General features: G+C 40.2%; 1 protein-coding gene across 1 annotated transcript in view; it reads right to left on the reverse strand.

Moving 5' to 3' along the window:
* Positions 1 to 11,181: 11,181 nt before the first annotated feature.
* Positions 11,182 to 15,607, reverse strand: part of LOC139446754 (ectopic P granules protein 5 homolog) — a 75,369-nt gene continuing 70,943 nt past the window's right edge. Inside the window, exons 43-45 of the mRNA XM_071228064.1 lie at positions 14,744 to 14,963; positions 13,228 to 13,434; positions 11,182 to 11,498 (exon numbers count right to left, since the gene is read on the reverse strand). Of these exons, the coding sequence (XP_071084165.1) occupies positions 11,201 to 11,498; positions 13,228 to 13,434; positions 14,744 to 14,963 (725 nt within the window). The 3' untranslated portion in view covers positions 11,182 to 11,200. The remainder of the gene's footprint in view (positions 11,499 to 13,227; positions 13,435 to 14,743; positions 14,964 to 15,607) is intronic.

Genomic DNA, 15,607 nt, shown 5'->3' on the forward strand with positions numbered 1-15,607 from the left:
CACTCAGCAATGTTCCACCTCCATGGATATATAAGGGAAAGGAAGAAACATCCGCGATTGAAGGGTGAATTCGAAATATTGACAGCCCCATTTTGCCATGCTTGATGTGTCCGAAGGGGAAAGGCTAGTCTCTTATTACTATACCTGAAACAAAAAAAGCAAAAAACGTCCAAGCAAGCCTACGATACTTAGGCAAGACTAGATTTCTTCAGTTTCGGGAAATGAAGATATTCTTTGGGGTTTAAAATAGCTTCTAATGTTATCATAAGTATTGTTATAATATTAAAGGATAAATTAACTAAATCTTAAAACATTTTCATTTAAGAGAACTGGGTGCCGTTGTACAAAACAACCTTAGCACTACGACTGTCGTAAGTCTATGTTGAGGTATGGGAGTTACGATCACGTTAGCGCTAAGATCGCTTTATTCAACAGCACTCTGGTCGTAGGCTTTCGTCGATGTAACCCTGGGAAGTAAGTACAGAACATTAGGGCCATGCAGTAAGAGTTCCATTAACAGTAACCAGGGTATTCCTAAAGTTGGTTTTGATTGCCAACTATACCATGACGTTGCGCCGCCTCCAAAAGGTCTGGTATACAAGTTTAAAGGCCTGACGTCGACGTCTATACTGTTGTGGGACTGCAGCCTGGGCCATCTTGCACAAAGCGATCTTAGCGCTAAGATGATCGTAACTCCCATACTTTAACATAGGCTTACAATAGTCGTAGCGCTAAGATCGCTTTGTGCAAGTGGGCCCTGGTGTCATGACGTTAATATGGTCGCTAACAGGTCAGTCCTGTCGCTCGGGCTGTCATCGGTTGACGTGTCTTCCATGACGCCCCATGGAATAATGAATTTCTTTATTCCTTCAGAATTTACTCGAAGATTTACGATATCTCTGATATTTATCAGAGCAAATGCATAGTGCTACTATTTATATTAATAGGTACACTATAAACCCAAGGTATAATTATAAGTATATATTCATCATCACCTATGTAAGAACGCCGTGATATAACTGGAATACTGTTAAAAGCGGCGTTAAACCGAACTCACTCACTCACCTATGTAAGAGCTATTGCAAAACAACAGATGTAAAGAAGGGGTAATTTGATACATGAAAAAAGAAGATTTATTCACAGAACATTAATGCCACATGCTTCCCAAGTACGCTGGTTCATAATTCCAGATAATATTTGAATTAATCCCCAGAATAGAGTAGGCATATCATTATGAACATAACCTTCATCATCCTGCCGCTCTGAGTCTTCGGATGACTGTCATTAGGTTGATGTGCCTTCTGTAACGCCCTATGATGTAGGCTGTACTCCGTTCATTCGTTCGATCGTTCGTTTGTTGTTAAACACCGCACTCAGCAATTTTCCAGCTATATGACGGCGGTCTGTAAATAATCGAGTCTGGACCAGAGAATCCAGTGATTGATATCATGAGCATCGACCCACGCCGATGTAGGTTGTAAAAGTTGCTGCTAAGAAGCGTTCTCCGCCGTATCTGTCGATCCGTGTAGTTTTAAACTGTCTACTGTATAATATTATGATAGGCCAACATAAGTCCGTTTTTGTAATGTGATTAGTTGCAGGTAAGCACAATCAAATGCTGTCATATGACATGCGACAGTCTTGAATAAACGGCCGGTCAAGTGGCAGGCTCGTCTCCCTGGGTCGTATTACAGGAAGTTGTCCCACCCAGCACCATCCCCAACCCGACCCGTGGAGATCCGGGGTAGAATAGGTCTTCAGGAACACATGCTTGCCGTAAAAGGCGACTATGCTTGTCCTCGTCTGCCAGTTTTTTTTGTTACTATCATTAGTTACAATCCTAGTCCTGTGGACCGAGATTCAAAGTACTGCACTGTTTGACTTTTTAGGTTTTCTTACTGTTGTACTGGTACCAACAACAATACGCCTGAATTACCAAAAGTTGCAAAAATTATTAAATATTGATTTTGAGCATTTGTGTTGCCAGGTTTGCACACAACATAAGGAACATATGTTAAATAATACATATGCATAGAAATGTCAACAATGCCCACTTTTGGGAATATATTAATATTCATGCACAACCATATTTGCAACCGGTTTCAGTTTCGTCTGTTTACGAACAACAAATACATATTTAACGTGGGTAATAAATAAAATAACACACTCATTCCCGTAAGATACCATTTTTACGAAACTCGTGAACTTTCTATGGTATCTGTCATCGGTTTCGCTCGTTTCGTAAAAATGGTAGCTAACGTGAATGATTGTAATATTCTCAATAGGGTCATAAGTTTCAAGTTTCCCCAAGGGACTTACCTCTGCACAGCAAATTGCGGCGCCTCAGACGACTTGGAAACCCTTGCACATTTGAGGTTTCGAAGTCTAGTAAGGATGTTTTGGTACCTGACAACGCTTTGAGACAATGTGTGTGTTTTGTAATACCCAAAAACTTTAAAGTTTGTTTGTTGTTTAACGCCGCACTCAGCAATATTCCAGCTATATGACATGGGTCTGTAAAAAATCGAGCCTGGACCAGACATTCACAGTCGTCTTCCACGGCAAGCATGGGGTTGCTAAAGACCTATTCTACCCCGGATATACACGGATGGTACTTGTACACTGCCTGGCGCTTGGCACTAAGGGAATAAAACAAGGACTGATCGCCACGGAATCCGTATACTGCGTGTGAGTGGGGTAACCATGAGCTAGTAACCATGTTAAACTGCGGCATGGAATCTCGCCGGGCTAGAACTATAACAGAGGCAAATGTGGTTGGTCATTTGTAATTGGTTACAAAGGCTTGTGTATTTACGTAATAATCGAATATTAGGCCTACCACATTTCCTGAGACACCAAAGAGAAACACAATTGTTAAAAGGTGTCTAAACTGAAATACTAAGTATTAACCGATTTTTTCCGAACGATGCACGTCGGAAAGCTCTGAATGTGCATGCGAAATTTAACATTTTTCAAAAGACACCCAATACACGTCGGTTTGGGGGCTATCAGACTCAATTTGGTGGCGAGGTGAAATAGACTTTATTACTTGCCCGTGGAGAGATCACCTGTTTAATAAACATGCAGCTGTATTACACATTGTGTAATACCAAAACGCGTGCTTATGTACTCTCGGAACACGTTTCACGAACAAATATTGAAAGCTCCCAACATCCCTTGGCTTATTCAACGACATTGCGTGTGGAGTTACTAGATCACTGAGAGGAGCTTATGCACACTTGATGACTCCAGCATCCTTGTTGCTAGGCTGACGTCACATGGCATTGTTTCGCCGATGGATCTTGCAACCAAATTCCACAATGTACGTCATCGGGTATTGTGACGTGATTGTAAACTTTGAGGTGCAAGGCCCGTTCCACAAGGTGATCGTATTGTAGCGCAACGACAGTCGTTAGTCTAAGTAAAGTATGTGAGTTGCGATAGTCTTAGCCCTACGATAATTGTGAAAATTCTAAAGGTGGACCGTTGTATGGTATTAAATTCATACGTTTCAACTTGTGACGTGTATTATTCTGTAAACTCCATTGGACTAATGCCGTGGATCGTGTAGGTGAAAGCCTATTCATACTCAACAGTATAATTCTAAAAACGTTATAATTTTTTAATTTGAAGTTTACACGATATACGGCTTTTCCACTGGACGAGAGGTCGGTCACATGACCGCGAAATTGACGTTCATAAGTGTATGAACGACACAATTTGACGTTCAAACGTTTTACGAGACCGTGTTCTTGAAATGACGTAAACACTGACGGACTACTTCCACATTCCTGGGGAAACCCCTGGGAATTCCCTAGCACGAAACATGCATAAGCGTTCTTTCTGATCATTTAGAACCTTTATTCTTGGTCTCAGCCTTTCAGTATACATTGGGAAATGTCAGAGAGCGTGACTGCACGATTGTTCACGAATATCCTCGCTACGGCCCATCCTAATGAACAAACGAAGAAATGCACATCTAAACTATCGTAGTATCGACTCGATCCGTGCCTAGGCTGACATTGACCGTCTCCATCAATCTATGAATTTACCTTTGTGTCTGTTTGACGCATCTTTATTCACCTTTCAATGATCGGCCATTTGATCATGTTTATCGTGTCGGCCATTTTGACGTCTTGTACTTGATGTAAATGTATTACGACGCGCTGTCCTGTATTACGACGTGACTGACTTACTGAGGTAGTTCTTTACAGACCTTTCTCATCTGATGAGGATATGATTTGAACACATGTGTTGCGTAAGATGTTTCTGAAGAGCAAGTTGTTCATCCATACGCCCATGTCACCTCTCTTTTTGAGGAACTATTTTACTCCGCGATTTAGCCGGTTGTTGTATGGCTGTCAGTGTAAACATGAAGTCAAGCGTACTAAATATAATTGTGTTTAGATCTTGGCCTACATCCTTTGAGGTATGAAATTATGATAAAAAAATTATAAGAATTGACTTTCACTTTGTGTGAGTTCATTGGAGTATGAACCTTCATAGAGTGAGGGCCAAATTGTATGAACGTCGGAGCTTGGGACGACGTTCATACAACTCACACAAAGTGAAGGTCAATTCTTAAATAAATGGCAAGTAATAAATAAAATACTAAACTCGCTCCCGTGTAAAACCAATTTTATTAAACTCGTCGTCAGATACCACAACTATTCACTCGTTTCATAAAATTGGTATTACACGGAAGCGAGTTTAGTATTCTATATTTAGTATGAAATATTGATCGTTTGTTACGTACGATGGCTCGATGGAAAGCTCCATTAATTCTTTGACTTCCAATACACGACCAACATACATATAAGGAGGGATTAGGGAATACAGCCGTTTGAAGATGTCTTAACTCGCGTCAGAGCACTCTCTTGTGGGGTTACCAAATGCGCTTGCGCACCAAGAGGGGTATTCATTTCAGCAAAGTTAGAAAGCCCATGCACCCCTATCGAGGGTTGTAAAAGTATTCAAGCAATGAGGTCTGAGGAAAGGGCTCTTAAAGGCACATATTTACGCAAAATCGAAATGTAACACGTTTCCAAGTGATGCTCTCGTCTTTTTTATAATAAACCTTCACTATTCCCTGTCAAACACGTTACATCAGAAGTAGAACTGGGTATCTCTGTACCTGGTAAATGCTCTAGATAAGGATCATAGCTTAGGCCGTATCTCTAACTGCTCTCCATGAGAACAACAGGCGCCGGGGCTTGTGGGATAGAGAACCATTTAAAGGTGTCTAAACTGATGTTAGAGCCCTCTTTTGTGGGGTCACCGAACGCGCATGTGCACCCTAGGTAAAGTCGTTACAGCACAGTTTGACAACTCTTGTACTCCTTTTCAAGCAAAATAGATTTGAAGCGATTTGAATAGAACATTGACACAAATACACTTGATCAGAGTTGGTCAGGACCGACCGATTCCATTTTTCGCAAGGTTGTTCCAGAGACCATATACCGGTATATGGTCTCTGGTTGTTCGTTTGTTTGTTTGTTTGTAACACCGAACTCTTCCAACTAGCCTATATGATGGTGGTCAGTAAATAATCAAGTCTGGACCAGACAATCCAGTGATTGATATCATGAGCATTGATCCACACAATTGGGATACGATGACATTCATCAACCAAGTCAGCAGCCTGACCACCCGTTAGTCAGTCGCCTCTTACGACAAGCATGGGTTACTGAAGACCTATTCTAATCCGAATGTTCACAGGTCTTTTTCGCAAGATAAAAAAAATCACTTTATGAACCATAAACACTAATTCAAAAATAAAGACACAAAATAGTTTCATGATTTTAATCATATGTATATCTTGATTCAATATCACAGGTAACGTTTGTACACTGACATTTACATCCTGAAGAACAGTAACAGTTTAATCAAATCTTTGACACAAAATAACCAAGCAGCACTTTAACCGCTCCATCTTACAAGTGAACATCATCTACTGATACTACCGTGAGTCAAACATTTCCTTCCTTCAAATATTTATATCACGTTTTTTTCAACATACAAAAACAACAATATAAATACATAATTCATGAAAAAATAATTAATAACAAAATGCAGATTATGGTCTCTCTAGACCTTTCCCTACTCATTAAGATAAATTGAACACAAGCACTGAATATAGTCTAGCAGGTCTTATTTTACCATAGGCTTGCTTCAATAACCATGTGGCCTCAATCATTTCGATACTTGTTTACAAGTGGCAATTTAAATTTGGCTTCATTTACTCTGATGAGTGTTTAAAACCAAATATGTTTCCAATTTCTGCTATTCCTCTTGGAGCAAGAAGCCTGTCGACATGGTAGAGAACATAATGAATAATGTATATATAAAAAACACATACAGTATTCGATGTAATAAGCGCCCCGCTCTAAAAAGCACCCACAGCGATATTTGCTGATATATTGGCTTGTGAACAATCCATATTAGCACCCTTCCGACTGATCAATGTACACAAGACTTATTTATTCGTGTATAATACGCACTCGTGTGTTATGTGCACACTTAAATTAAATTAAATCCTTGAAAAAAAATATATGTCGTGTATAATACCCACAGACTTTTCTTTTGTATCATTTCTGGCTGTCAGCATAAACTACGAAATTTAAAATCTTTCAACCATTTCACCAAAATTATATTCCAATAAGAGCCCCCTATGTCTAATTTTAAGAGCGCCCTGGGTGCTTATTACGTCGAATACAGTATATTTAGTATGAAACAACAATACCCCATGAGGTTTGTACATGTAGATCACAGTGCCATGACAAATATATATATATATAGATACATGACATACATCTTGTCCTGACACAAAACAGCTAGTCAAACAATATCATTTAGGCAATTGCACACTAAATCAAACGGATCTTAATGAGCATTTTCAGGGTGCCCAACAGTAGGAACATTTTTAGTCCACTAATCCTTGTGATGACATATAGCGAAACCCCTCCAAATGGCAAATTTCTACTGGTCCTTATAGTCCCTAACTATATACTGGGCAGTTGGGCAGGGACTGCAGGACTACAGCAATTTCTAATGCTGGATACCATTGACTGACAAGAGTGGCAAAATTACAGATTTTCGACATTTTCATTTCCATGATTTCTTACATAAAAAACTAATAAGGCGATGTTTTATGGAATCCTTGCCATCTAAACTGATATGGTACTATGCTATTTTAATACACATATTGACCATACTTCAATATTGTAAAAAATTGTGTGGTATATTTTGAAGTTCCCTGGACTATAAAATGATGTGACTGCAGAACTTTTGTTTTTTTATATGTTGTTTAAGGCTGCACTCCAATATTCCAGCTGTATGATTGTGGTCTGTAAATGTAATCGTGTCTGGACCAGACAATCCAGTGACTGAAATCATGCATGTTGATCTACATGCTTCAACCAAGTGAGTGAGCTTGATCCCATTAGTCAACTCTTAGGACTAGCACGATTCTCACCTGGATCTTCACAGGGATGTCATTCCAAAAACAATCCAATTGTGACCAATTAATAATTAACAAGAAATGAAAAAATCAATGTTTTGACATTTCTTATTACATAATGTCAAAAGTCAGTTGGTAATATCTATTAAATATTAACCAGAAGGTTTGGGATTAAGTGAGGAGATAAGATGACATGGGTGAGTGAATGTTGTTTTATGCCACAGTCAGCAATATTCCAGCTATATCACGAACCTGGCCATAGGCAGATCCGTTGCCCCCCACCCCCCCCCTTCAAATGTAGTATGTTGTAGGCAGTAAAGTTATCTGCATAGGATTTTGATATTTTGGGCCCCTCCCTTACATAAAAGCTCGAACCACTTTTGATGGCAAACCAGTCACTGAAAGCATGAGCATCGATATATGCCAAGGGTCATCATAACATGCAACCCCCCAAGACACAGAGTATGATCACTGAACTATGTTACAACATGCATAGGTTATGGGGGGGATGGGGGAATTCTCCCCCAAATGGGAAACATAAGGTCTTCCAGTAGAAGCAATACAAAAATGTTTCTTCTTTCACAAATGTTTCATAAATTGTTTTTAAACATAACTTTGCATAAATGACTCAATTGTGAATATATTAACTTGGTCTCGTCCCTATATGGCTAAAATAGTGCCAATGTTCTTTCTGCGACTTAAGCAGTTTGTTTGGTGAGGAAGATTATCTCAAGTTCCCCCCCAAAAGTTTGTCATTTTGTTTTATTTCAAAACATAGAAATGAAACCTGCCTTTACATAGTTTGAAATTTGTCTGCTAACTTTTTTGGTTTGTTGTTTAACGCCGCACTCAACAATATTCCAGCTGTGTGACAGCTAAATAATCAAGTCTCGACCAGACAATCCCGTGATTGACATCATGAGCATCGATCCACACATTTGGGATACGATGACATGCATCAACTAACGCCTCTTATGACAAGCACATAGTCGGCTCTTACTACAAGCATGGGTACCTGAAGACATATTCTAACCCGGATCTGTCAGCTAAGAGCTAACTAGTATGACACAGTTCAAATTAAGTCTTTACTTGCTAGAAGTCAATAGTAGGTTGATAAAACACCTTTTACATGAACTTTTAGTACTGATTTGAATCAACTTTGGTACATTGTAGAACAGACAGAATACACAGAGGTAAGGCATTCATTTAATAGCTTGACTTAAAACAGAAATGTGTCACTTCAACACCGCTGAAAACAGGTGATTGCGGAACATGATGATGATGACAAAAATACATTGCTAAATCGTAACATCATCACTTAGATGACTGGGCCACCCGTGTCCCCGTTGCCTCAACAAGCACAGGTTGGTGAGAACCTTTATTTTGACCCCAAATCCCCACAGGGAACAACCTAGAAGCTACAGCTCAGTGTACATAGTTACTCATAGAATACCTTCAATGTATGCTGAATAGTAAGTACATGGGCCAGACCAACATAATTTCAGTTGTCACACGTTTTCTTGGTCTGTCTGCCAAAAGAACAGAGGCAAACAACAAACAACACCCAAAAAACTGAATTTAAGGCTAGAAAGAATAATGGTCTTGGTTCTCAGGCACCGCCCACATCATCATAAAGTCCACCGCACATTTCTTTTTTATTTCCTTTTGCAAAAAAAAATAGGAAATCTTTCAATATTCCGGGTCTAGAACACACAACCCTGGCAGTGAAATGCTACAATACTTAAGAACATGGTTGTAAACAAAATTTGGTTACGTACTATCTTGAACAACCTCCCAAAAACAAACAAACACCGCCCGCCCACACAATAATTTCAAAAGCCGCTGCCTGAGAACCAGTTCTTGTATGTTGTTAAGCCTAACTGATTACCCAAACAAACACTCTTTGAAGGTTATCACAAAATACAAACCAAAATATATTTACAGCTTCTTTCAATCAAACACAGCAAATATATATTTTATTTTTTTACATAACTTATGGTGGGCTCAATTAAACAAATAAACCTTAAGTGCATACAGTAATCTACGCTTATAAAGAACAGACAGATATATCAAACTGTTTTAAGGTGCAGGCCATTTGCTGTATATGTGCTAATAACAAACTATGATTTAAACAAACTAAAATTAGTGTACACTTTGAGTTTGTTTTAACCATAGTTTACTCATCTTCCCGAGACAAGAGAGTTAACTGACTTAAAAGTCCCATTTCCACCCTTGCCGAACTAGGCTGGTATTCCTGGGCTGGATCGTAGCGCCACCAGTGGCTAATAAGTCCTCCTAGGTCTGTTCTAAGCCTCTCCGATGGACAAATCAGATTCCACCTCTCGTATCACTTGCATTTGCTTCAAACAAAACATGAAAAGATTTGGCTGGCGAACATGCTTTGCAAATCCTGCAAATGACCAAAATCTGCACAACAGTTTACGAACCGGATTTCAATTTCGCTGCATGATTTTGATTTGACTATGCATAGACTCGTTAGTCCAGCCAAACTGTAACTCAGTAAGAACAGCCTAGTTCGGCAAGGGTGGAAACTGGACTTTTATAGTCAGTTAAATCCCTTGCCTCGGGAAGATGTAGTTTACTGTACTTGATAATTATGTGACACTCAAATCATCTATGTTAACAAAGACATCTACACATCTCTGCACTGGAAATTCCACTAGTCTTAGTGGCAGTGAGGTAGCCAAGTAGTTAACAAGTTCCTTCATTCTTGGGAACGACGTGTTTGTGGTGTTGTACACCATGGTATTGCTAGAATACTGATAAAAGCAGCACAAAACCCTAGTCACTCACTCACTCTAGTCATGACTATATTCATAAATACTTACAGTGACGAGATCAGTATCGCTTAGTAATCAAAGTAAAGAAATACAATCAAAATATTGAAGGAACGATTACATATTGTTCACGTTAACTGTGACTACAATATGAGTGCACATCTGTTGGAGTGTGAGTGAGTGAGTGAGTTTAACGCCGCTTTTAACAGTATTCCAGTTATATCACTCCGTGGCGGCTTAATGTGCGAGGAAAGCCCGAAGTGATGCAGGTCTCAGATGTTAACCACTTTGGTGAAACCCACAAGCAAGGGTATGGTGCTGACAAACCTAGAAACATAATCGGGGCAAACCGGGATATACAAACCCACAAACATAGGTTTCTGGTGTGCCTAAGGGACGCAACTCTGCACAGTGAATCGCGGTGCCTTAGGCTACTGGGCCACCACATCTGTTGGGACAACTAGTGACATCAACTTTACAATCTATGCAAGTAATGTCAGTTTCGAAAGTTTAATAAGGGAGTTAAATGCTAAAGATTGAAACCTTCATGCAGCACCAGCTATAAAAGCTTAACACCTATTTAAACTTTGGAAACCACACATTTTAACTCAACAAACATAATACTTGAGTGTGTGCTGTTTTATGCTGCAGTCAGCATTGAACAACATCATGGTGGTCTGTAAATAATCAATCAGAGTCAGGCAAATCAGTGGTTGGAAGCACAAGCAATGATCCATAATGGTTGGACAAGATAACACACAATTAGCCAGTACATCCAGTGTTCTCACAAGTATATAGTCAGCTCTCACACAAAGGGCACTGGGGCGTAGTCTTGCACCAAATACCAAGCAGATTCACATTTTGAAGGTTTACCACTGCACTTGGCTAAGATGGATCTTAGCGTAGCTTCAACCTTAAGCGTAATAGTATCCTAATATCCAATTCACTGAATACATTTCAGATAGTGCCAGTCGGCAAAGAAGGCTTGTGCAAGTTGTTGCAGGAGAGCTAGGGAGTCTCTCAAACACATTGTCTGGTCGGGGACGAAGTGGCACACCAGATCGATCTGCTCCTTGTACTGGGCGTACTGCTTGTTGGTCTTGAGACTGACCAGTGCTGTGCGGCTGGCCCGGGCTGACTGTGTGTTGGACAAGGCCTGGTGGGGATGGAGGCGGAGCTCAGTGTCACTGTAGATTTGGGTGGCAAGGAAAGCGGCAATGGTGCGACACATGATGCGAAACCTGTGGACAAAGTAGACACAATTTATTGATAACAATTTCGTTATTTACTGTAAAGGAGATGTCTCGGTATAGCAAGGCCATTAGAGGAGACGTTTTAGGATAGATCCTTATAGCATTGTCAAGCAAGGCCCTTAAAGGAGACATTTTAGGATAGATCCTTATACCATAGTCAAGCAGGGCCATTAAAGGAGACATTTCAGGATAGATCCTTATAGCATTGTCAAGCAAGGCCATTAAAGGAGACATTTCAGGATAGATCCTTATAGCATTGTCAAGCAAGGCCATTAAAGGAGACATTTTAGGATAGATCCTTATACCGTTGTCAAGCAAGGCCATTAAAGGAGACATTTCAGGATAGAACTACCATTGTCAAGCAAAACGAAAACTGTGGACATAATTAGCTTGTTTTGTTTGTTGTTTAGCCTCACACTTATCAATATTTTAGCCATATGGCGCTGACCTGGACAAGTCTGGACCAGGGCCCTGTTCCCCAAATTGAACTTAGCGCTAAGGTGATCGCAAGTCCCATACTTTACCATAGGCTTAGGATCATCGCAGCGCTAAGATCGCTTTGAGGAACGGGGCCCAGATGATTATAAGTGATTCATATTGTGAGCAACAATTCATGCTGTCAGGTTACGATGACACTCTATCACCTAAGTCACAGAGCTTGTCCACCTGATCCATTTGGTTGCCTCTTACAACCAGTGTAGGTTGCTGGGGACCAATTCTATCCCAGAATCCCCACAGGGGATAACAATTAGAGTAGGTGATCTCATGAATAAGCAAGCTATCCTCTGATTGTAAGACAGCAACAGCACTGGAACACCAGAAATGGAAGAAAAGCATTTTGCTCCCTGCAATTCATCCAAATGACTCAAAGCATGAGTTGGTAACATTTAGAGGTGGGATCAATTTATTCTTCAGCAAAGGAAGATGGAAACAGTATCTGAATTCCATGAAACTTGCACTTGCCCAAAGCAACCCTTCAAAAAGGAACCATAAAATCACGAATACTTGTGTTTAACATTTTTTGGTGATTAGTAATGGCAACAAACTCCTACAAACAGCAATTTGAAAAAGATGGCATTTTTGGAGGATACTTAATATGTCCTTGAACAACTCTCAACTAACCTGGCAACAAAAAAAGACACAGAAAATTGATTTATCAGATATTCATCACTTTCTGCCTTGCTACCAAACACCCATCTTCCCAAATCATATTGTAGAAGTACCTACAGAGGAATGTTCCTTTTATTTGTTTGTTTGTTGTTTAACGCTGTACTCAGCAATATTTCAGCTATATGACGGCGGTCTGTAAATAATCCAGTCTGGACCAGAAAATCCAGTGATTGACATCATGAGTATGATCCATGCAATTAGGATACGATGACATGCATCAACCAAGTCAGCGAGCCTGACCACCCTTTTCCATTAGTTGCCTCTTACGACAAGCATAGTCGCCTTTTACTGCAAGCATGGGTTGCTGAAGACCTATTCTACCCCGGATCTTCACAGGTCGTTCCTTTTATTCTCTAATTGATGACTTGTACCATATACATAGTCCCACCAAACATTTATTCTTCATCTGTCGACAGACAATGTACACGGAAGCCTTGACCAGTTTGTAGCTTAGCAGAACCGGTACAAAATGTGTTGTAGAAAATAAAAATATTCAGAAATTCAGATTTTTGGGGGTACTTTTGTTTGCAATGTATGGTATACTTACTTCAGTGACAGTGCTGACTTTTTACCGAAGCCTATAGCACCAAGCAGTCCTGAGGACGCCCTGTCCTCTCCGAAGACGTTGAGCTGGATGAGGAACTTCTTGAGGGCGAGGATACAGCGGACCCTCCTCTCTCCCCCATCCAGCTGTCTCAGGATGAGGTCCAGGAGCTTTTGCCACCAAAGCAGCAGCTTGCCCTCATTCTCAGCACTGAAGACACAACCAGGTATTGATTACCACTCAACTGTTCATAGGGATAATAAGACATGCCTTTCTATTTAAATATACACTTGACATATTATGAGAATCAGTTTAGAGTATCATCTCTATCACAAGTGGAGCAGTATGTTTCAGTATTATCATTTCATTCAATCACTGACAATTTGACAAATTTGAACAAATTATCAGTAAAACTTGAGTTGAATTTCTTTGGGTGAGTGAGTGAGTGAGTGAGTGAGTGAGGTTTCACGCAGTTTTTAGCAATATTCCAGCAATATCATGGTGGGGGACACCAGAAATGGGCTTCATACATTGTACCCTTGTCAGGAATTGAACCCGGGTCTTCAGCGTGACGAGCACATGCTTTAACCACTAGGCTACCCAACTGCCCAAATTTCTTTGGAATAATTGAGTGAGTGAGTTAATATTTAACGTCATATCGGCTATATTTCAGCCAAATCGTGACGAGTCTTTGGAATAATTACTACATTAGCTCATAAATGTCATGATAAATAAGAATATGCAAAAATAAGATGCAGTAGTTTCATTATGTTCAATACTACATGTGTATAATGTCATACAAGCATGCCACTTTTGTGAATCCCTTGAGAAGAGGTATGGTGCTGACAGACCAAAGTTTGAAAGAGAGGAGAGAATCTAGGACTCAAACCCATGACCAAAAAGTCCTGGCCATCAAAGGTACCTAACTCGGCACCGAAAACAGCAACATATTACACCACTCTGCCACCTGTGCCGCTGATGTGATCAATGGTTCCTTCAGTCTGCTCACTGGGCCTCTGCATACCTGTCAACTCCTTCATTTTGATTACAACTCACACAATTTCATTATGGCTCCGGACCCATGAAGATCCGAGGTAGAATAGGTCTTCAAAAAACCCATGCTTCGCTGACTTGGTTGATGCACGTCATCATATCACAATTGCGTGGGTCAATGCTCATGATGTCAATCACTGGATTGTCTGGTCCAGACTTGATTATTTACAGACCACCGTCATATAGCTGGAATATTGCTGAGTGTGGCGTTAAACAACATGAACCATACATCATGGATCACACTCTCACAATCACTGCAGGCAATCTCACACATTTCTTAAAAAAAACAAAAAGGGTTCAAAATACTAGTCATTGGTATATATCATTTTTGGTTGGGGGCCTCACCTCCTAGATTTGCCACCATGGCTTGGCCCTGGAGCTAACTGGGGCATGTGGCCCCTGGACCATAACTAAAACAAAATCTCCCTCATAGAAACATTTTTGGGGGTACAGCCCCTCTCCTCACCAAGGCTTGATGTCTATGGTCCAGTTGACCAGGTTGTCCATCAGCTTGAGTTCATCATCGTAGCTCTGACACAGGGGTATCTGCTGCAGGGTGTGAGCGTACAGCATCAGGTAGGAGCCCTGGTCGATGGCCTCGTTGATGCAGTCAGACACGTTCAGTTCTGGCATTTGGAATACGGCCAGGATGTGGTCCCACTGTCCACTGCTTCCTGTGTTTTGGTCTGAGGAGAAATGAATGAGGCAACATATCACTCACATCTGGATGTTTGAGAATGAGATCATTGGAAGTATTGGGGGGCATCTTTTCCGTTGTCAATGTTAGCCTCAAGGGATATGCAAGTGAGTGAGTGAGTTGGATTTATTGTTACTTTCAACAGGGCTGGCTTTCAATACACATCATGCAGGTCGATAATTATCAACTAATTATCGAACAATTATCAATACAATTTTGGAAATGAAACTTTGAGCGAATACGAAAAAAAAAGTCTGAAAGGAAACAGCATATTTCACTCCACTGGTTAGCACACTTATCATGTTTATGCAAGGACTACTTTGTGGACATTAAAGATACAACAAAAACAGTTAGTTTCCGTCTTCGACAATTGACATTATTAACGTCCATTTGGGTAAATCTAAATTTTATTTCATCATAATAGTTTATGAAAGATTTTATCACTGAAACAATGTTCATATTGATAATTGTTAATATTTCTTCCCATCGACGATCATTCCGATTCTCAATCTTTTCTGCCAGCTATAACTTTCAACAGTATTCAGCTATAGCTAGTATCAGTCTCCTTACCAGTTTCAGCACAAATTCAGTGCCAGCAACAATATTTATCCGATATTATGAATTTGGCAAAAT

Source organism: Haliotis cracherodii, unplaced genomic scaffold (genome assembly GCF_022045235.1).
Source record: "Haliotis cracherodii isolate W230 unplaced genomic scaffold, xgHalCrac1.p SCAF_6, whole genome shotgun sequence".
In the NCBI taxonomy this organism is placed as follows: Eukaryota; Metazoa; Mollusca; class Gastropoda; order Lepetellida; family Haliotidae; genus Haliotis; species Haliotis cracherodii.